Genomic DNA, 23,054 nt, shown 5'->3' with positions numbered 1-23,054 from the left:
TCTTTGTGCATGTGGTGACGTTCACTGGGGAAGGAGTTTATAGTACTCACGGTCATGGGGGGGAGGGGGGGGAGAGGAAGAGGAGGATAGGACAAATGCATGTTTCTTATCTGATGTGAACACCACGATCAGTATAAAATGGATCTGGGGCAGAGGGCACAGGGGAACGTGCTTTGCATGCGGAGGGTTCAATACCCAGGTTTTTAGACTTCGATCTAAATTAATGTTTAGTGTTTCCAAAGAGACGTTAGGTCTCTGGTTTGAATTCAGTCCAGGTTGGTTGTGACTAAAAATTACTCTCCGATGGCTGTTTGGTGAATTACATAAATTGAATTTAGTGATTTCAATCCAGTTCCCACATCCAAAGCACAAAAAGCCACCACAGAGAGCACTAACTGGCAACTTGCCTCTCTCTGTCCATTCAAGCCTTCATTTCTCAAAGCAGACTGCCAGCTATATTAGCCCTAGAGGTGTTCCCTTCAGGGAAAGCTTGTATTGATGTGCCCAGTTTGTGGCTAAACAGTACACTGTGCAGGGCTATCAATCTGGCATCTTTCAGGAGTATTGCATTCACACCATTTAAAAATAAACAGTGGGACCTGCTAGAAGCATTGTGCTCCAAAAGTTTAACAGAGCTTTAACTCCTGTTTTCTGGGATTCAGTTTACAGCTGTGAAGCCTATTCTTTTCCTTGGCAAGAACAGAGAGAACTGGATCCTGATGATATCATAGGACTTAAACATCTTTCTGTGATGCAGCATTAAAAATATGCCCAGCAAATAGCACCAGTGGAAGAGAAAATGCACCCTTAAATTTAAAAGGGTTATAATAACGTTAAAAATCACACTTCCGGCTGAATATTTTACCTTTTGTCACCTATAACAATGATTAGAGAAACATTCTGTTTTTTCAGTGCATTTACTTAGTGCTTTTCATAGCATTGTGTGCATAGTGCATTTCCCCTGATGTTTGTGCACAACTTTCCTACAGCAACAGGGAAGGAAGGGAGAAAAAACACTTTAAAAAATAAATAGGAAACTGACTGTAAAACCACAACAAAATCACAGGTACTGTCGAAACTATTTAACTCAATTTTTATGGTGACTAGATTTCAAGCTGACAGAATCCTTTTAAATGGTGAAAAATACTGACTGAAAGTGTTCTGCTTCTTAGTATGTCATCATCTGTGACCTTAGGAGTAGGGCTGTAGTCATGCACGATACACCATCAAAGCAGGGAAACTAAAGTAGAAATATTTTATGAGGTGCTAGGCTTCCCCAAAGGACCTGGTTATTCATCTACATGCAGCCTTGAAGAAGGCAGCTGCAGAATATCTCTAGGGAAAGAAATAAAGGCACACTGTATCTCTTCATTTTGGGGCATAATTACGTTCAATAGTTTTCTGTACTCAGATTCTTTCTTGGACTGCAGCATCCACAAGTTAGATCTGCAATCACAGTATGATCATTTCTTCTAAAAGCAAACAGGTTTATTTTGAAAACTGGTTTATTTTGTCACTCAGACACTCCTGCTCTGTACTATATTTGTCATGCTTCACTTTGATTGAGCTTCAGCATTTATTTTATTCTCTAAGCATATTTAGTTTTGAGCCTTGTAAAAATTGATGACTGTGAATGTTAGGTACTGATTTTTTTAAAGTGCATTTTGAACCACTAAGAAACTGGTAGTTTCTTTTTGGACAGGAGATAGTTGCCAAGTTACCTTAAAAAGGAGACCTGTAGCCTTACCTGGCTACAGAATAGCTTTTTTAATTAGAATATGTAAATTAAGCATGGACATTTCAAAACAGTATTTCAAAAGACCTGAACTTACTTCAGACTGTCCCGTTATGAATTGGACGGCTGTATAAACACTGATGGCCTGCCATTTTAGTGATAATTGCAACAGGAAATGCAGCTTGATGTGGTCTACCCAAAGAAGGAGGTCAGAACTGCAACCAGTGAGCAAACAGAAGCAGCTTCTATAGCTCCTTCTAGATACTCTCCTGCTATCACTGTACAGCTAGCTTTGGCAAGAAACGATACAATTAGATGGCTGTAAACAGAAAAACAAAACAAGAGATATAAGAACCTACTTAAAAAACTCCAGGAGTTCCATGTGGCTCTGGCTACAGCGCTGTTCTTCCTGCCCTGAAGGATACAATCAAGCTTACAGACAATATGCCAGCTTCCTGCTTCAATCCTTATCTTCACATTTTTACACATAGGGCATTTTAAAGAGTTAGTAGTGATTTAGGGGAAGATTTTTAAAGGCATAAACAGCAGTTAGATACCTAACTCCCATTGATTTTCAATGGGAGTTAGACACTTAACTGCATTTCTCCCTTTGAAAATCTCACTTTATACACATTTTGCATGAGATTAGGCAATTGCTTTGATTTCACAGCTATCTTTCCTTAATATTTCACTGAAAATAATGTAATGAAAGGAGCAAGCCTTTACAGAAGTTGACTATGGGTGTATTAAAAGCAGTAATGGGCTTAAACTAAAGAAAGGCAGATTTAGATTTGATAAAAAAATTTTCAAGAGCCACCTGATAACAGAACAGCCACCAAAAGAGGTGTCCGAGGTCCCATCTGTACAATGTACAAATTAATTAGCTAACACATTCAAAAAAGAGATGAGTAGAGAACCTACGCTAAGATATGGACGTGCTCTGCAGTCCCACCTACCCCAGCTTCTAGGAGTTAATTGGATGTTTGTAAAATATGTTGCTGCTGAAAGCAAGAGTTCGATTACCAGCTCCAGGATTTAAATACAGAGATGAAAGACATCTCTCCCAAAAGCAGTGATTTATATCTGTGACAGAAGGTGGGAGGAGGAGGTGTTATGTACACCAGGTTCTTTCCCCTACAATTTCCAGCTGCTGCTACTACTGGTATATCCTCCTCTCATAGAAGCAAGAGAGAAATCTCAGGGGGAAAAAAGTCTATTTTGTAGACAAGGCCTTTGTCACTGAACATTTATCAAGCAGTTTCTCATCACATCCACACTTGCTGTTTCAGGGACTGTCAACAGGAAAGTAAAGACTGATACTAAATTAAAAGCTGTATCTAAAATGGTATATAGTGAGCATAATGACTGACCTTATGACCTATGCTTAAGGACTAATATTAGTATTGTCCCAGACATTACTATTAGGAAACACGCATCTAATTTCCAGCATGGATGATGATGGAGCTGCCAAGCCTGAATCTTACAGGTGGAAAGAGAAAATTAAGACCTAGACCTAAGAACTGCATAACATCTACAAACCAAACTCCAAATTCCATTACCTAGTATAAAATTCTTGATTGCAAAACTAGTTTAAAAAAATCTGGAACAATGATGTGCAGTCAAAGGAATGCAAAGTAACTGGAAAATTTGACCACAGCTTGGTATTGAAAAATCTTTACAGCACCAGTCAATACATTTAATCGGGCACAAGTTTGAGCTAATATAATACATCAGCTGCTGTGTCCAGCATTATGGGGCTAAAACCATCTTTGTTGAGGCTGGGCTCCAATCACAGCCGCTGGAGCCATACATTCAATGCAAGTTTCCAATTTACCTGCTTCTAGATCAATGCTTATGGAACTGAAAACAATGATTAAAAACCTTTGTAAAACACGGATCCTGGTGGGAGAGGGAAGAAGAATGTGCTCTGTGTGATTGTTAGATTCCCATACTTTAGGCCTAGGAATTAAATGAAGTCATTATATTGTCTAAAATTCCCTTTAACATTTGAGTACCTGCTACAGGATTGTGCTTGAAGGCCAGTAAACCTCAAAATCCTACTGAGGATGATGCATTTCTAGACAAAAGCATCAGTGGTCTTGGCATATTCCTTAACCTTGCTTCTGCCAGCATGAGCAGGTATTTTATGCACATGTACAGTTGCAAATGTATATGCAGGTTATCTAAATATACACTGCACATACACACAAAGGGCTCTTCCAATTTAGGCCCTGATTTGGCAAACCTGACTCACATTGAGTAGTATTTACTCAAGAAATTCTGTTGATTTATGTGTAAATTTTACTCACCGTGAGTAAAGGCTGAAGAATCAGGCCCAAGATAAACAGCCTGCCTGGGAATATAAAGGCTTGACGTATTTTGAGATTTAGAGTGCCTGATGTTTGAAGCAATGGAAAGGACTGTGGAAATGCATTTACACCAACACTTTTCACCTATTACAGATAATATATATCTATATATAATTGTATCTATTAAAAGGGAATGATCCAGGCCAGTCTTCCCTGGCCCACTCTCTATGAAACTGCTCCACTCAGACATTAACTTTAAAACGCCCTGAACTTGTAAAGCCCCGAAAGATCTGCCCAGCAGGTATTCTGGACAATCAGTCTAGGATTCCAATCAGATAATATTTCATGATGTTTTCTTATCCTGAAGATCCATTTGCTTCCTGACCTTCAATTCTGAAGTCTGTGCAAAGAGAAGATGCTGGTTCCTGAGAAGGAAGCTGAAATTTAAAGAAACAAGAAAAATAAACTAAGAATTGTTCTGTCAGAGCAATTCACACCTGCCTGCTTCAGCCTTTATACTGGGTTCAACATTCTTTATTTTAAATCATACAGACTTCGAGGAAACACTTTGCCTTCTCACTAGCATATTTGATGGGTGTAGGGCAGCAAGTGGCTTTCAATGTTATCAAGATTTGCAACATTTCCTTCCTGGGTTGGTAGCATTGTCCTCAGAAGAAAGTGGTTGCATATTCAAAAGCTATAACAAGTAGTTTATCAAATAGTCTTAGGGCTTGTCTTCACGTACCGCACTACAGCGGCGCAGCTGTAGCGCTTTAGTGAAGACGTTACTACACTGTCACCGTAGCGAATTCACCTCCCCAAGAGGCGGTAGCTATGTTGACGGGAGAAGCTCTCCCCCCGACATAGTGCTGTCTACACTGGGGGTTAGGTTGGTATAACTACGTCGCTCAGCAGCGTGGATTCTTCACACCCCTTGAGTGACGTAGTTCTACCAATAGAATTCTCTAGTGTAGACCTAGCCTTAAATCGTCTCTTTGAAGCACAGAACTAGGTTGTGGATAGGGTGACCAGACAGCAAGTGTGAAAAATCAGGACGGGGGTGGGGGGTAATAGGAGCCTATATAAGAAAAAGACCCAAAAATCGGGACTGTCCCTATAAAATTGGGACATCTGGTCACCCTAGTTGTGGATTATGCTGCGTTAGCATAGAGTTTACAATTAACATGTTGAGCAAATTAAGGGTTAAATGCCTTCTGTCAACCCACTGCCCTACCTACAGAACAGAAAGAGTAGATCTCTGGCTCCTAGGTGAGTGCTGCTTCATTGCATGGTTCCTTTGCAGAGACTCGAGGAGGGGACAACTCATAACTGAGTGGAGCTGTGAGAGGGCATCCTCCCAATGTGGTGAAGACCAGAATGTCTGGGAGCTAAATTGATGGATCACTGACATTCTGACATGAAGGACCTGACTCCTCTCCCAGCCCATGCCATCTGCTGTTATACGCAGGCCCCTCCATGATGAGAAAAAGCCAGATGGGAGAGTCACTACTGACTTGAGCATTGTAAGCTACTATAATTTAGTCCTGACTGCATGGAAGAGGAATTTATCATGTAGCATGGCTATTCCCAACTCCTCCCCTATTCCACAGGCCCTACCCGCCACTTTTGGAAGTACATGAAACAGATCTTCATTCCTGTGGTCACACGTGGGAGAGATGTGATTAAATCTTAGGGAATATACTGCCCAGCCACATTCCACCATCAAATACCTCACAGCTCTTTTATCCTTTCCTACAAGTTAAATGCCTTTCAGTACTCTTCTGGGGTGTGTAAACTGAGGGGGCTTCTCTGGGCTCTCTTAGCTCACACAAATAGGTCAGAGATATGTAAAGTTTATTTTCTAGATCTCTGAACAAGAAGAGAGAATACTGTAGGCAACACTCTATGCACCACGCTGACAGTTCACCACAGTCCTGGGAGGTTAAAAACATTAAATTAAATTAAAACCCCCTAAACCCCAACCTCTATTACCTTATCTCAGACTTTTCTATTCAAAGCTCTGTACAAACACACCATAATTAATCCTCAGAGTGTCCCTATGAGGCATTATTATCCTATTTCACAGAAAGAGATACAAAGGTTAAATGACAAGGCCTCAGAAGAAGTCCCATGTCAGAGCCAGACGGTCTTGAGCCACCTGAAAATAAAGTGCTGACCTGTCTGAGTGAGTTTTGTACCATCAGATTTGCAAACCGCTATGTCTCCATTTCTATGGCAAGAGATGAACCTTCATGGTAACCTATAAAATTGAAAACAAAATGGTTAGAGATAGATAGAATAGTGTTCCTGTCATCCTTATGCTCCAAATACACCTTTAGCTATTAAATGTTACAGATAATTTTTTAAGCACCATTTTAAACAAAATCAGACATTCATCCCCATCAGGGGTAACCCTGCTGATTTCTAAACTGAGAGTTTATTTATTGGCATTATCAGATTCACACTCCATGTCACAGGCTTTAACAGCCACTTTGACAAGTAAAGATCTTCCAATTTTAATGGCATGTTTCAGGTCTGATTAGTCAGAAAATTATACTGTCTTGCTGCTATTGCTCTGGATGTAATCCAAATACTCAGTTATTATAGCTCTTCAGGTGCTGATACTTTGACTGGAAGGAAAGAGATGGCTAGAAAATGAGATACTGCAAAGCAATATTAGTTGTGTCTCAAATAAATCCATCCCCTTCTATCACATGTATCTGCATGCATTGGAATTTTATCCCTACAATGAAAAAGAGGTGATTTGCTTTGTTTCAAGGATTTATGCAAATTAACTGATGATTTTTCAGGACAGGGAGGTTTCTCTTTATTTAATTCCTCCTGGTCAGAGCACTGCAGTAAGTTCCTCAACTGCAGTCAAGGCAGTTCTCATGCATACAGTATTTCCTAATGAGTAACATTGAAATCAGGTGCCTTCAGACATTTGAAGCTTTATGTGATAATCGGTGTTTATCAGCTTCCAACTATTACACAGAATATAGTGGAGTCTGCCATAGGCTGGAACTGAATATGTGATCAATTCAGGAAGAACTCTACTCTCATGATTATGCTCCCAAATTTACTGTACTACATATCCAAGTACTACATATGATTAATTCTATCTAGAATTCTGACTTGCCCTGAAACATACATTTAAATCCACCTGTGTGATTAGTTTTTAACATCATATAGTACATAGATATTTAAAAAGTTGTTGTCCACAGCCACAGAATCCAAGCACACATAGCACCAACAAATTCAGGATTTGGATATTAAGTGCATTCAAGATGAATTTTTAGAAAAAAAATGATAAGACTATTTTATAATCTGCCAGCACATGTCATTTGGGGGAACTTCCTGACTAGATAGATTAGAGAGAGAAAATGTTTGTGAATAAAGGACAGCATTAATGAAATCAGAAAAATGCCATAACACAAGAATTAAAGTGCATTTGGAAGTAAGTGTTCTTGGTTTCTGGTTGATCAAGAAGCTCAGAATGTTTTTCATTCTAACTGAAATGCTACAATCCTTAGCAAATCTATGTACAAAAAAGTCAGAGCAAAGGTCAACACCCAAAGGACACAATCTTACAGTGAAGATACAGGCAACTGAGAATATTTGCTTCCATACATCTTCTAGTCCAGATCATGGTGTTCCCCCCCTCCTGAATTTCAGTAACATGTATCTTGTATTCACAAGTCTCCCAGTTTCCCCTAACATTGATTTTAAAACACTATCCACAGGTAGTTTGCCTTTGCAATTTTTGCTTTTGGCTTTAAGATTATGCTGGGCGTTCGCTTTGGTTATGTTCAGAAAAAATCAATCACAGCACAGGCAATGGATTGTAACGTTGTGGTTAAAAAGGAGAACATTATACAGCAACACTTGATCAAGCATTTTTCTTTCTTTTTTTTTAAAATTATCTCGGTGGCATGTCACTTCCTCTTCTGCATATGCCTAGAGGAGGGGCTCTGATGATGAGAGCAGCTCTTATTATTTCTGTCATAAAGTGCAGGTGCACGAGCAATCATAGGTGTGCGCTGCAGAAGCTCCAAGAGGAGAGACACACCACTTAAATACATCAGGGGAGGAATCATTCTGCTTTTGGTGTGACTGGCAGTGCCATTTTCTAAGACAGCATGATCAAAGTTGCTGGAAGTTCATGTTCTATCAGTTCTAGCTTTGGCACTAGTCAATTAGTGTCCTAAACAACGAGGGGTAAAGCAAGAACAAAGCTTCACTATCTCTTCTCATCTTTTCCTCACAAACGTGTTTTAGTATCATGAGAAGCTATAAACACACAGAACTTTGCTATCTACACTAACAGGAAGTGGTGCAACAATTCAAGGTCTGGAGAAAACATGCCTCTCAAGGGACAGAATTACTCCAGGACTGAGTGCTGCTTATCCAACAAGGACCTTTCATATCATTCATTACAAGGTAAATCCTGACCCTTCTCAGTGGACCAGAGACATTATGGAGTTAATGCAGTTCAGCTGCAGGGAGACTGGATTTGAGCATCCTTGCATGCAGCGGAGCTTTTCTACGAAGGCTCCCTGCAGCACAGTCTACTGGAACTTGGGGAGCGGACAAGACCATCCTGGGCAGTAGGCAGGTATAACTACAACTACAGTACTTCACTGGCCATTCCCTATGCTGCAGTAGTGGCCACAGAAAGACCTAGAGGGAAGATGACGTCCCCCCCGGGGGACCTCCATTGTGCTAAACCCAGTTAGTCAGGCTCGCAGCTGGGACAGAGGATTTGCTCTTATGGGAGAAGGGTAAATGGCATGTACTACATGCACTTCCTAGTTCTACCAACTGAATTCCAATATTGAGGCACCTGTCCATAAAACAATACTGACTGGGGACACAGAATGTCTTTACCAGAAAATATCTGAGTCACAGACCCAAAACAAACTTTTATTTGGATAAAAACAGAAAGAGCTCCCCACCCACTCCCAAAATGAGTGAGGGGAAAACTAACCTTCCAGTTCTGATGACTGAAGTTCTAATTCCTAGCATGTCTAGCTACACAATATACCCAACTTTGTTTTTTTCATTTTGATCTTTAACTCTGTAATACTCTTAGTTTGACTTTTGTATTCTAGAAGAAATTCGAGTCCTAGTGGTAGGGCTCTACAAATTCACGACCGTGAAAAACACATCACAGACCGTGAAATTAGACTTCCCCCATGAACTCTAGCTATTGGAGGGGAGGGGAGGGGAAAGAGCAGGGCTGGGGGCGCTCCAGCCAGGGGCTCCTATCCATCATCAGGCTCCAGCTGCTCGTCTGCCGGGCTGGGGAGGGACAGGACGACTTCTTCCCCTGCATGGCTGCTCTTTGGGGGAGATCAGACCCACCTCCAATTACCTCCGCTGGTTGCAGGAAGCTCTGTGGCTGCATTGCACCCTCACTGGTTTCAGCTAGGCTCTGAAGGCTGCACAGCCATGGAGCTTTCTGCAGCTCAGGGAGGTGACCAGAGGTGGCTCTGATCTCCCCTCCTCCCCAAACAGCAGTTGTTCAGGGGAAGAGGAAGTCCCATCCCACCCCAGTCTGGCCAGGACTGGACACTGGGAGCCCCTGGTGGAGGCGCTCCCAGCAGTATGAGGGAGATCAGACCCACCTCTACCTTTGGGACCCTCCTCCAGCTGCAGGAAGCACGGTTATAACACCCTGAAATTTCAGATCTCAAACATCTGAAAACATGAAACTGACCACTTTTAAAACCCTCTGGCTGTGAAATTAACCAAAATGGCCTTACCTATTGGTGCTGAACAAAACTTCACCAAGTTTCAGAGCAAGATGATTACACACCATTTTCTTCACTGGGAAAGAGCCTAGTACAGGTCACTGATCATTATATGATCACTATAATCATTAGACTGCAGTGTAAAGGCTTGAAACTCAGATTTTGAGAGCTGACTTGGCAAAAGCTAATTTCATTCTTATGCATGCTTATGCTCGTATTTAGAGAGCTAAGCAGACTTTTTATTCAGAGCCCAGAATACTCTGTAAAAGGTAGGGGACTTGGGAACCACTCCTGAAGGGACGGATTGATTTTTTTTAAATTGTCACAAATAGCACACAGAAAAACACCAATGTTATTTTTTAAAAGTCCATCAGCAATGCAGCACTGTGTCAGACAGATTAGCTGGACTAAAATATACACGTCTTAGCAGAAGCAGATGTTTTTTCAGCACAGATGTACAAAGGCCACTTGAAATCACTTATCTGAACCAATGTTGAAATGAGCCTCTTCAGCCCTGTTCATGACATCTTGGAGTGCTAGTGTCTGAAGTGTGCCTTGGACAAGGCTTCATTTATTTACTTTGTAATGACACATCCCCTCCGCAATAAAACTTTAACACAAGCGAACATTAAACCAGTGGACAGTAAGGCTGCAAGTGCTGTATAGTCAGAAATAAAAAATACTACTACTACTGAGGTCTTATATTGCAATTTTCATCAGTAGTTCTCAAAGTGCTTGACAGTCTAACATATTTATCCTCCCAACGTCCCTGTGAGATAAGGCAGTTTGATTACCCCCATTTTACAAATGAGGAACAGAGAGGATAAGTGACGTGCCCAAGGTCACACAGGAAGTCTGTGGCAGAACAGAGAACTGAACCTGGATCCTAGGCTAGTGCCCCAATAACTGGACCATCCTTCCTCTAGCTCCTTTCTGCATTCTGTAAGTACACAAGACAGCACACACTTATAAAAACCTATATAAGCTTTATTTTTTAAACAAAGCTATTGCTTCCACACAGGTCCCCAAGCGTGCACTGTTGAAAATGACTAAAGGGGGCTTCCTGAAAGTGAACTTTAGCATGAACGGTCTTGTTTTAAGCCTGGAAATAGTTAACGTGATACCAAAGCTGAGCTCCTAATGAAAGCCTAGTCTCTATAGCACTAAATGTGCATTAGCAAGCTCTTCACCTGCACTTGCTTAATTCACAAGTTATGGTTACACAAGAATTTATTATGCTTTCACCATTCCTATAGGAAAAAACCATGATCCAATTCTTTTAATAGAAATCTGCTGAGCTTTCATGCCAGGATGGAATCTCTATGCCTTTATTGTTTTCTTTTCTACACATATGGATGTGGCTATCCTTGCTCCATACAGAAAGGACCTGCCTCATGACACCAAGTGACAATATTTTGGAACCCTAAAACTTGGAGGGCATGAAGCTTTACAGGACACAGGGATGTGTTGATGCTTGTCATCATGTCTGAAGGCTGGAGTTTGGGGGTTAATAAGTACATGAGAAAAAAAATTGTGATTCAATAGGCAGAAGCACTGAATTATTTTGAAACTGATTGTAGAGGTATCTTAACCAGAGCAAAAGCAAGCAGAGAGTGGACATATTAGCAGGGGCTATTTCACAGGAGCACCATAGCATAAAAAGGGTGTATATGTTTTTAGAGGTCCATCAAGTCTTATTTCCATTAATCCAAATATTAATTTTCAATTCATCTGAAATTATAACTGTTGTACAAACAAGCCATTTCACTATAATTGCTGTAGGCACAAGTATTTCTTTAACACCAATTATAGCAGCATGGACAGGTTTGTTTAGGTACCACCTACGTTACAGTCTCACTCTGAGGCAAAGCATAATTGGGCATCCTGACTGATTCACAGTGCCAAAATGCAGTTACTGCACATATGAATGTGCACACACAGACATGTACGCTGGGTAAACATCTCATTGAGCATGCACAGTTTCATGTCCCAAATAACTGTGGGTGCAAATAGTGAGTGAGGTAATATCTTTTATTGGACCAACTCCTGTTAGTGTGAGACAAGCTTTTGAGCCACACAAAGTTCTGAGTCAATAAAAAAATATTACCTCACCCACCTTGTCGGTCTAATATCCTGGGTCCGACAGGGCTACAGCTATATTGCATACATGGTGCAAAGAGTATTTCCACATCTACGTATTTAATTTGTGGGAGCAATCAAATAGCTTGATGAGGAAAAGTCACCATTTCTGCCTGCAACTTGTGGGTGCAAAACTGCAAGTCCAATTATTTGTAGAAGCAGAGCTCCTCCTGCAAAATGAGAGACTCATTTCAAACTTGGGCGTTATGTTTGTTCTATATTCATTAACCAAGTCAGAGCTGTCAGAGACTTAGCCAATGTGCTTTTTCATAAAAACAGCTCTCATAGTGGGTTCTCAGTGACTATTTTTGAATCCACCCAACAGTTACTTTAGTTCAAAACACAGTTAATTTCCTTTTGTTATCATCTTACCATGGTTCTCTTCATCTAATCCATCATCTCCCCACTGCTCTTCATTTGCTAGCAGTGGATTCTGAGCTTCACACAATGTTCTCATAGGGAAGGAATGTCCATCACCCTTGCTGGGAAGACAAAGGCAGAAAAAAGCTACTTCCAACTTGCTTCATTTGAAGGTTGAAATACAACTTTACTCCTTGTTTTAGGTTTGACTCAAGCCCAAAGCAAGTCTTTGCATTTCCAGAGATTACTTTTAAAGGACTACGTTCTGGAAAATACTGGGTTCAATTTTGGAACCTTGTTTTGACAGAAGCTTATAGACCATGTTTTAAAGTGACTTTCATCTTGAATTCTTGCAAAAGATCAGTGGGATAAAGATTATAGTCTGAATTCATTACTGGTGTAACTCAAATGGAGTTTAGCCCAATCATTTAAATATAATCAAGATAGATAGCTAATTGTAATCGTTCTAGAGCAGAGGTGGGCAAACTACGGCCCGGAGGCCGCATCCAGACATTTTAATCCGGCTCTTGAGCTCCAGCGGGGGAGTGGGATCCGGGGTTGGGGGCTTGCCCCACTTCGCGCAGCTCCTGGAAGCAGCGGCACGTCCCCCTTCCGCCTCCAAGTGTAGGGGCAGCCAGGGAGCGCTGCACACTGCTCCAGCAGCTCCCATTGGCCAGCAACCACGGCCAATGGGAGCTGTTGGGGCAGCGCCTGCGGACGGGGCAGTGTGCAGAGCCACCTGGCCATGCCTCTGCATAGGAGCTGGAGAGAGGACATGCCGCTGCTTCCAGGAGCTGCTTGAGGTAAGCAGGGTGTCAGGGGTGCACCGCCCGGAGCCTGCACCCCTGACACCCTTCTGCGCCCCAACCCCCTGCCCCAGCCCCACCCCAGAACCCGCACACCCCCAGCCGAAGCCCTCACCCCCCACCAACTCCCAATTTTGTGAGCATTCATGGCCTGCCACACAATTTCCATACCTAAATGTGGCCCTTGGGCCAAAAAGTTTGCCCACCACTGATCTAGAGTGAGAGAGACTGACACACACATGTCCACAGAGAAGATCCAGACCACCTGTACACTATGGAGCTGTGCTCTGTGGCAGTTTCATTCATCCATGTTAACAGGAAGCCTGGGTGGACAAGGCAAAGATGTTTGCTGATGGGTCTATGCCTAACCATCTTCCAGTCAGCAGTACAGGTGGAAGCGTAGCAATGAGGCTGCAGCAGCTGCTGCTTAGGAGTGACTCCCTAACCACTTCTCATCTACATGCGAAGATACCAGCTCCTCTTGATTCTTGCAGAACTCCGCAATACATAGCTGGTCGACACTCAGGCTGGGACCAGGATTTGGCCTCAGTTTCATGGTATTGGCCTCTTTTCCACTGTTTTGATTACCACTTACCTGGATACAATAGGTAGTAACCACAGTTTCTTTTCCTCTCCAAACACTTGCTGAAGATTCTTTACGAAGCCCAGATTAAATCCATTTTTATCTGGGCCATTTTGAAACACTGGAGCTGAGAATGCCTCTAGGGACAGATACCATTATAGGGAAAAAAACGAAAGAAGCAAATGTTAAATAAAATATTTTATGCTAAGGCTGCAACATAAGGTGTCTAAGATTTTTCAAAACCTTGCTTTGTTACACATTAAAGTGATACTGTATCTTCATGAGAATTTACAATGGACAAATCCTGAGATCCCTTCCTCACTCGTAAACTTCATCAAAATCAAAGGAAGCCCAGTTAGACTATTAGGAAAATAATACATATTTAATGAATGCAAAGTAAATTACCGTGTATATGCTATACAGTAGCCATCTTTGAGTACACTAAGCCAGTGGTTCTCAACCATGGGTAAGTGTACCCCTGGGCATACTCAGAGGTCTTCCAGGGGGTACATCAACTCATCTATATATTTGTCTAGTTTTGCAACAGGCTACATAAAAAGCACTAGCGAAATCATTATAAACTAAAATTTCCATACAGACAGTGACTTGTTTATATGGCTCTATATACTATACACTGAAATGTAAGTAAAATATTTATATTCCAATTGATTTATTTTATAATTCTAAAAATGAGAAAGTCGGCAATTTGTTAGTAACAGTGTGCTGTGACACTTTTGTATTTTTAGGTTTGATTTTGTAGGCAAGTAGTTTTTTAAGTGAGGTGAAACTTGGGGGTACACAAGACAAATCAGACTCCTGAAAGGGATACAGTGGTCTGGAAAGGTTGAGAGCCACAGCACTCAGCAATTAAACATACCACACCGTGGACCAAAATGGAAAAGTTACAGGGATGAATGTGGAGATCACAGGCATTTCTTTTTGCATGCCTATACATCTTTACATTATTATTTCTCTTATATTAAAATTGATGGCATGGATTTGGTTTTGCAGATGAAACCCACAGAATAATCATAAAACCAATTACTGATGTTTTCATTTAATCCCCCAAACAAAAATTATAGAATGAAGTTTATTATTTAACGTGTTTAAACATTCTTTCATGAGACGTGCTCTGAATTTCACCGGAAAGACACAAAAATTGGAGAATTTCTAATCCGAAGACTGGAAGCATAAAACGGAAACAAACTCCCTTCTACGAACCATATCTCAAGTATGGAAATTCAGACTGCTTGATGAATTAACACTTATCTTTTAAGAGTTAGGGTAGGATATACAGACCCTGTGTTGAGAGATAAAAGCGGTGCAGGGAGAAAATGATAAAATAGAGGGCATTAGAAATAGTATTTTTGAAGTTACCTTCTACACTGTTGTGCAGAGACCTAATGCTTCAGGCTAGCACAAAGGCCTATAGATGAGATCTAGTGCCCTTTGAAAACGAGTTTTAAAGGCAAACCTATACTAGGTCTGTGCAAGAAAGAGAGATTAATTGTGTGTGTGGAACTTTGCAAAAAAAAGTTTCAATTTTTTCAAGCCACTTTGTCATTCAAAAATGTCACAAAATGGTAGTATCTGCATTGAAAAACGTGATATTTGTGCTCTGATGTGAAACCTGATCTTCATCCAAATGCATTTTCAAATTTTGAAACTTGGAAGATTTTTGGCTCAAAAACCATGGAATTTCAGCAGTTTTTCACAAAACTGGTCCAATTCCACAGTCCTACCCTCATTCACCATCAGAAAAGATGGATGTCTTTTTGCTCAAACCCACTTGCTGTTTTAGGGCCTGCTCCAGCAAACACACATGTAAGTAAATTTACTTACAGGTAGTCCCATTGACTTCAGTCAGTAAAGTAACGCATAAGCATTTGCAGGATTGGGCCCTTCTATTTTAGTCTCCACGTCTCCAATTGAGCTTTTGTCAGCTGAAGAGGAAAACCCCCCAGCAGTGTGAATTAGAAATCTTTTTATTTAAATGCTTTTTCAAATATTTGCTGGTATACCTAGAGGTGAACAGCACATGCTTTTTTAGAACATTGCTTTATGGTGTACACATGGAATCTTACCCAAAGTAGACCTATTTCTACTGACGAGCCAACAGTGGTAGCCAAAGAGAAACATCAGGCTTAGAAAGAACATGAGTGCCACAAAAAGAAGGAAAAGCACATGGAACTTGGAACGTCCATTGGTCAATTCGTCCTAGAAATAAAAGCAAAAAAGGATAAAGGACATGAAAAACACAGAGAAAGAAATCTTGGTGCCTAAAGGAATCAGCTGCTGTTACCCTGTATTTACTAAGAATATGTAGGATGTGTGGGGTTTTCAGACTTGCAGAAAAAAAAAAAAATCACCTCTCCCTATGATGAACAGACAAGACAAAGAAGAAATAAGCTGTCTCTTTCCCTCATCACTTCCAAAGCAGATATACAGTGGGGCTTTGCTATTAATTCTTTGTATGGAACAGGGCCAGTATGTTCACAGTCCCCCATATGGGTAGGAGAAGTGTCTCCTATGCCCACAGTGAATTTGGCAGGCAATAACAAGTGCTTTGAAAGCCTGTTCACATTCTGCTGAGTTTTCTTTAATCTTCATATTTTCCTGGATGCACATTAATACGCTGCCATCTTTTCCAATGGCTACATTCCAATTTAAGAGATCAGAAATTTGAACTCCCTCTCTCAGCTATAACAGCAACAAGCAGGTACATCAAATCCTGATGACAGCTGTCTACAGTTAGTAATAGCCCAGAAAATCTTACAGGTGGCTGAAAATGCTTCATTTCACATTAAACTGTTGGAGCATGAGGACCCCTCTAGCACTTAACTCCTGCAGTTTAGAGACAGACTGTACCTACCCCCTGCAAGTGAGCAAATGTGCAAAAACCTTCCTCCATCTTACAAGTCCTACATAGCGTAATGGAGAGTTACAATACCTTTGCCCTCCTTAGCACGTGGACTAATTCCCATTAGTGCCCCACAGGGGTGTCTGGGTTGGAGGTATGGTTTACAGCACCATTGATTATAAAATTGAGGCCAGAGAGATTAAGGGTACATCTACACTGCAATAAAAACACCCACAGATGGACCCAAAGCCCAGGCTCCAGTTTAAGCCCCAATGTCTACACTAAAATTTGATAGCTTCACAGCCTGAGTCAGCTGACACAGGCCAGCTGCAGGTGTTTTACTGCAGTGTAGACATACTCTAAGTGACTTGGCCAAAGTCACAAAGTGAACCAGCAGGCATTAGAAAGCAAAAGTCTTGAGGCTACATCTCCTGGTCCGTCAGCTGACACTGCCTCCATATAAACCAACTGTAATATAAAGTAGTGCTCAGTATTTCAGTCTGACTTTTAAGCCAAAAAAGAGAAACTATAAGGAGACAATGAAGGTCAAAGCAGTTTCTTTGAATGCCATATCCTAATATGAATGTGTGTAGATCAATGGCAGGACAAAGCTCTTTATATTAGTTCTAACTCAGAGAAAAGAAGAGGAGGGCAGGTGTACTGCAGGAACTAAGCTTATGGAGACAAGCGGGCAAGTAACATCATGAAAACTAACACCCAGGTAGGTTTAATTTACTCTTACTCTCACTTGCTCCCTTAACACACTAGACTTGATCCACAGGAGCAAGGATTCAGAGAAGGTTGGGAAAGTGGGTCTGGGAATTACAGGAAAAGTCACAGAAAAGAATATACTCCACTTAATAGTTTCCTGCAATGCTAATGAAAATGTATATGTGGTGATCATGCAGCCACTTAATACATTTCAAATGTTGGTTCCTTGCTAATTTTTACCCAGGAGACAACTATCCCCTCAGGCAATACAAGCACATAAAGAGATGAGATGACATAATTTTTCAGTATTTCCCAAATAATAGTTGTACTTGGATTTAGGAAGATTCTTCGTGTTCTGTTGCAAGATCACCACAACGATGTACTGATTCTGACTTGCTTCATACTTCTACCTCTCTAGTCATAAAGGTCATTCCAGACATGATTGATATTCATTTGTAGTTCTCTTATATCTGATCTCTCTCTCTGTGAGTCTTTACATTCCCCTTACACAATACATAGGACAGTTAAAAAAATGAATACATTAAAACTGCAACTGGCAACAGTGATCCCTGTGCTGTGTTGCTCAAATCAGTTCTGGCACAGCGTGTGTTACTGTTACCTTCGTTCTCCCCCCATCACTTACTCCTTCTTATAGTTTAAACACACTTGTATTTTGTCTAAAATTAGGCTGCAAGTTCTGGGTCCTAAAGACTGGCTGAAAATGTGCCTTTTCATGCACAAATTTGGTAGCATTTGTAGAAGAAATTTAAAATCAGGTTTAGCATTTTTCAGCCAAAACCTTTCTACAACTGGAGCCTATTTTCTCTTCAGTTTGTGCATACACCTCTACCCTGATATAACGCGACCCGATATAACACGAATTCGGATATAACGCGGTAAAGCGGTGCTCCGGGGGGGCGGGGCTGAGCACTCCGGCGGATCAAAGCAAGTTCGATATAATGCAGTTTCACCTAAAATGTGGTAAGATTTTTTGGCTCCCGAGGACAGCGTTATATCGGGGTAGAGGTGTATTTCAGTCACAATGTGAGTTAAACTGACATACAGAATGTAAGACAAAGCCCCCTACTACTGAAATGCAATATATTTTTCTGTGGAATGACAGTAAGAGTAACACAGCAGAGTTTAAAGCCACAATAAGAGTAATAAAATACATAAAAGTAACATGAACTTACTGTCCAATACTTGATGACATACTTGAAGACTGTTGCAGCAATATACATGCAATACAACAAAGAATACATTAAAAACAGTAGAAAGAATTTGTAGTTAGAAAATCCAACGCAGTTATTCACCCTATAGAATTAAAGCAAAGTTGAAATCAGGATACTTACAGCACACGTGGTCCAAAGACAAGGAATACGAAAGTGATTTTTAAAAATTTTTCTTTATGTGCTTGATTATATAAAACAATCTGTTCAATAATAGCTCCCCTTAGTGGTAACAATGAAATGTAACTGAGTTCTTGTTTACTTTTGTATTTTACCTGCAAGCAAGAGTGACACCAAGCAAAACATGATAAATGTATTTGATAACATCAAAAGACCAGACCTCAATCAGTTTGGTCTCATTGCTAGTTTGTCACAGAGATGGGCTCAAGCTGCAAAATTCATATCTGTATCTGGATTTCAAATGCCCCAAACTCTGAAGGTATTCAGATTTGGGATTTTGATTTGGCTTGTATGGGCCATTTGGGCCTCATTCACCACTGATATCCACCTCGTGGAAAATTTACTCATGTGCAAAGTGAGTGCAAAATGGTAGTAAATCAGAATTCTCCATTCACATTGGTGGTAGCGTCTTATGCCTTCTTTATACATGTGTAAATCTCTCCACTAGGTGTAAATCAGTGGTGAATCAGACTCACATCTGGACCTGGGTTCAAATTTGGAACCCCCTACACAGACGTATGTCTGTGTTGACTCTGGTTCCTGAAGTCTCCCTTCTAGTAAAAGGTAGAGAGTAGCAGAGCTGGGAAAACCCAATGACAATAATTCAAAAATCATAACCCAGGTAGTTCTGGGAAATAAGTATATGGGGGCAAACTCTCTAAGTGTGATCTTAAATTTTTCATGCACTATTCTGCAGACACTATCATATATGCACAAATGACACCATTTCATATGCATACTGCATGCAAATATTATTGGTGGGTGCAACTACTAACTGCTTGCCCAAATGATTATGTACCCAAAATGAAAGGTAGGGTTGAGGCACCTTTACAAATCTGGGTAATAATCTAAGAGAACATTAGTTTATAACAGCTTTCAAAAATGCAGTTAATAAAATATTAATAAATAATAAAATATTCCTTATTTGTCCTTCAAAAGAAATCAAACGCTCCAGGCAAGCCTTTCCAGTATGGCCATTTCATTCAGTGCCAAACACAGAAAGAGAGACATCCTCCGTGATAAAAGAAAGAGGCATGCGGACACTATACCAACAAAAGGATTTAAACAGCCTTTACTTTCAGAAAGATACAGACCAATATCCTGGACATACCATGGGCAATGATGATCCATTTTTAACACACACCTGCAAAAGGAAAGAAAAAGAATACAACAAAGAGGATCCTTATGTTTGGAACTTAAACAGACTCAAACAAAAAGACTCCACCAACTGTAGGTAAGCAACAAAGTCTTCAGTTTTGTGTTGTATTTCTACAAAGAGATAGATTTAAGATGGCTGCTATCATTCCATCATTCTTAAGGCAGCCACCATTTTTAAGGTGGACTATTTGTTGTTGTTGTTGTAAGAGCTACCGACGTCCTTGGTGCTGTACAAGACAAAAAATGAAGATGGTTCCTGCTCTGGAGTGCTTACAATCTCTGCATTACCAATACATAGCAAAGGCCTGACATATTAAAAAAAAAAAGATTATTTTTTGAATGCACTGACAGTAGCTAGTGCCTTTCATAAGCTGGCAAACCTTCCACCAGATTCACACCCATGCAGGCCCTAGTGTAGGAAACTATAACCACAAAACTTCTTAGGCCTGGTCTACACTAACACCCCAATTCGATCTAAGGTACGCAACTTCAGCTACGTGAATAACGTAGCTGAAGTCGACATACCTTAGTTCGAATTTACCGCGGTTCAGACGCGGTCCACACACTTCAGGCAGGCTCCCCCGTCGACTCCGCGGTACTCCTCTCGCTGACGTGGAGTACCGCAGTCGACGGCGAGCACTTCCTGGTTCGAATTATCGCGTCCACACCAGACGCGATAAATCGAACCCGGAAGTTCGATTGCCAGCCGTCGAACTACCGCGGTAGTGTAGACAAGCCCTTAGGGACACAAAGTGTTTTGGGAGTGCAAATGCTAACACTTGCGTGCATGTAGGTGCTGGCACACACATGTGCACAAGACCTAGCAGAGCCCTTTTGATTGTTTCGCCCTTACTGTTTGGCTGTTCTTGAACACAGAAAAACATCTGGGTACCTCTGTGTTTATAAGGACATGTTCAAGACATTGTCATTTTTGTTGCTTAGCAGTGGCTCAATTCACTGGTGTCAAAACATTTCAATAACTTACATAGCACAAACAGAACAGTGGTGACAACGGTCAGGCTTGATTAGCTGGCATCTATCACAGAATCGAATAGCTAAAATTAAACACAGAAGCATTAGTGTTAGTAGTTCGTGTTAAATAAGGAGCAAGAAGAGAACACACACTTAACATTCTGTTCATGTTCTCATCCTTTCCCGCATAACTGGCTTCCTATACAACTTGACAGTTGATTCAGGCTGCCAGGCAAAAAACAGATAAATGGTGGTCCTAATACTCCTAGGGGCTGGCTTTGCGGTGAATGTATATCCAGCTCGAAGGTAGTCAAAAGAAACATAGAAACAGGATGTGTGTGTACATGTACATTTGTGTTGTGGCTTTGAAAAAGCTCCATTTAAACAATGGCCTAGTACAAAAGTTGCTTACTTCAGATCCTAAGATTGCTGACTAAAGAATACACCGGCCTGAATGCTGCAGCAACTCCAACCATAGAACTCCTTTAGGCTTCAACAAGAGTTCTATGTGTTACTCCGGAGGGCATTCTGTGCCAAAAACTTAAAAATTCTGTGCACAATATTTTAAAATTCTACAAATTTTATTTGTCAAATAAATGTGGAGGCTCCAGCATGGCTTTGGTGAGCACAGGCCACTGGCTGCACAGAGGTGGGAGATCACTGTGCAGCTTCCCCCCGGGACACGGACTCAGCAGTGAGGCTGTACCCAACCCTGACATAGGGCAAGGACCGGGCCTGCCCCAGAAACACCCCAGGACCCCGCCCCTGTGCCAAGTGCACCAGGTGTGGGCAGGCAGGCTCAGCCAGGCAGGATCCAAGTGTAGAGGGGCTTAGTGTGAGGGGATCCAGGTGTGGGTTGAGGGGGTTCTGTGTGGGGCAATCTGCGTGCGGGTGGCTCAGTGGGGGATCTGGATGCACAGGGGCTTGTTGGGGGGCTTCTGGGTGCAACGTTAATGGGACTCTGCAGGTGGGCCCAGATGAAGGTGGTTGGGGCTCAGCGGGGGGTGTGTATCTGGCTGTGAGGGGACAGAGATCGGCAGGGGAGTCCGGGTACGGGTGGTGGTGGTGGGGGAGCCTCAGTGGTGGGGTTCAGATGCTGGGGAGTGGGGCAGGGATCCAGGTGCAGCTAGTTGGGGCTCAGTATGGTGGGGATCCGGGTGTGAGTGGCTCGTCAGGGTGGTCCAGGTGCAAAGGGAGTGGGGCTCGTAAGGGATGGGGAGTAGGGGTGTTTCTGTTTGCAGGGGAGGGGTGAAGTTTGGTGGGAGGGTCTGGATAGGAGGCGGTCTGGATGCACAGGGGATGGACGGATGGCGGAGCAGCTCCCTGTACAATGATCCCTCCCTCTGCAGCTGAGGAGCGATGGATGCAGGAAGCATGTTGGGGGTGGAGTTTGCAGAGCTTCCTACAGCTGAGGGGAAATCTAGGGGAGGATCTGACACAGCCCTGCAGGGCCAGCTTTAGGCCGATTCCCCCGAATCGGGCCCTGCGCCAGCAAGAAGAGCGCCTAACTTAGGCGCCTTTTTAATTTTTTTACTCACCCAGCGGCGGTCCGGGACTTCGGCGGCGGGTCCTTCACTCGCTCCGGGTCTTCGGCGGCATGTCCTTCAGTGCCGCGGAAGACCCGGAGCGAGTGAAGGACCCGCGACCGAAGTGCCGCTGAAGGCCTGGACCACCGCCGGGTATTCGAATCGGGCCCCGCACTTCCTAAAGTCGGCCCCGCAGCCCTGGATGCTGTGCAGGGGAAGAGGAAGTCCCACGTCCTCCCAGCCCAGCTGGGACTAGTAGCTGAGCCCAGCACAGGGTAGGAGCCACCAGCCAGGTCTTCCCAAGTCCCGCCCCCGGCCCCACTGTGATTTACCTCTCTGCCAGCTGCACTGGGCATCCAAAACATACTGCTGGGGAGGGTCACATGACCGCTCTTGTGGCTTCCCTTTGCTTCCCTGTCAGAAAGTCATTTTTCTGCAGGGAAGCAAAGAAATCTGCAGGCGACAAATTCTGTGCATGCGCAGTGGCACAGAATTCCCCCCAGGAGTAACAATGTGTATTTGGCTGCAGAACTAGGTCCAGGAGGGACAATAACTGTTGACCTCATTATTGGACCATGTCCTGCAGTCTTTACTCAGGCCAAACCCTCTTTGAAATGAGAAAAAAAGGCTACACGATTTGGTTCTACACATATGTGTAATTTGGCTTCCATCTTTGAGGGGGCAGCTTCAGTCAGGCCAAAGGGGCCACGTGGTGGGGCAGGGGAACAAATTC

The 23,054-nt window shown here is 42.2% G+C and overlaps 1 protein-coding gene across 1 annotated transcript in view; it reads right to left on the bottom strand.

Annotated features, from left to right (window-relative positions):
• Positions 1-41: 41 nt before the first annotated feature.
• Positions 42-23,054, bottom strand: part of ZDHHC15 (zinc finger DHHC-type containing 15) — a 42,176-nt gene continuing 19,163 nt past the window's right edge. Inside the window, exons 5-12 of the mRNA XM_026653081.2 lie at positions 20,809-20,878; positions 19,777-19,809; positions 18,450-18,570; positions 15,770-15,902; positions 13,698-13,824; positions 12,309-12,418; positions 6,222-6,304; positions 42-4,481 (exon numbers count right to left, since the gene is read on the bottom strand). Coding sequence (XP_026508866.1) covers positions 6,261-6,304; positions 12,309-12,418; positions 13,698-13,824; positions 15,770-15,902; positions 18,450-18,570; positions 19,777-19,809; positions 20,809-20,878 — 638 coding nt within the window. The 3' untranslated portion in view covers positions 42-4,481; positions 6,222-6,260. The remainder of the gene's footprint in view (positions 4,482-6,221; positions 6,305-12,308; positions 12,419-13,697; positions 13,825-15,769; positions 15,903-18,449; positions 18,571-19,776; positions 19,810-20,808; positions 20,879-23,054) is intronic.

This window comes from Terrapene carolina, unplaced genomic scaffold (genome assembly GCF_002925995.2).
Source record: "Terrapene carolina triunguis isolate 2854851 unplaced genomic scaffold, T_m_triunguis-2.0 Scaffold131, whole genome shotgun sequence".
NCBI lineage: Eukaryota > Metazoa > Chordata > Testudines > Emydidae > Terrapene > Terrapene triunguis.
This window is presented reverse-complemented; position numbering and strand designations above follow the sequence as displayed.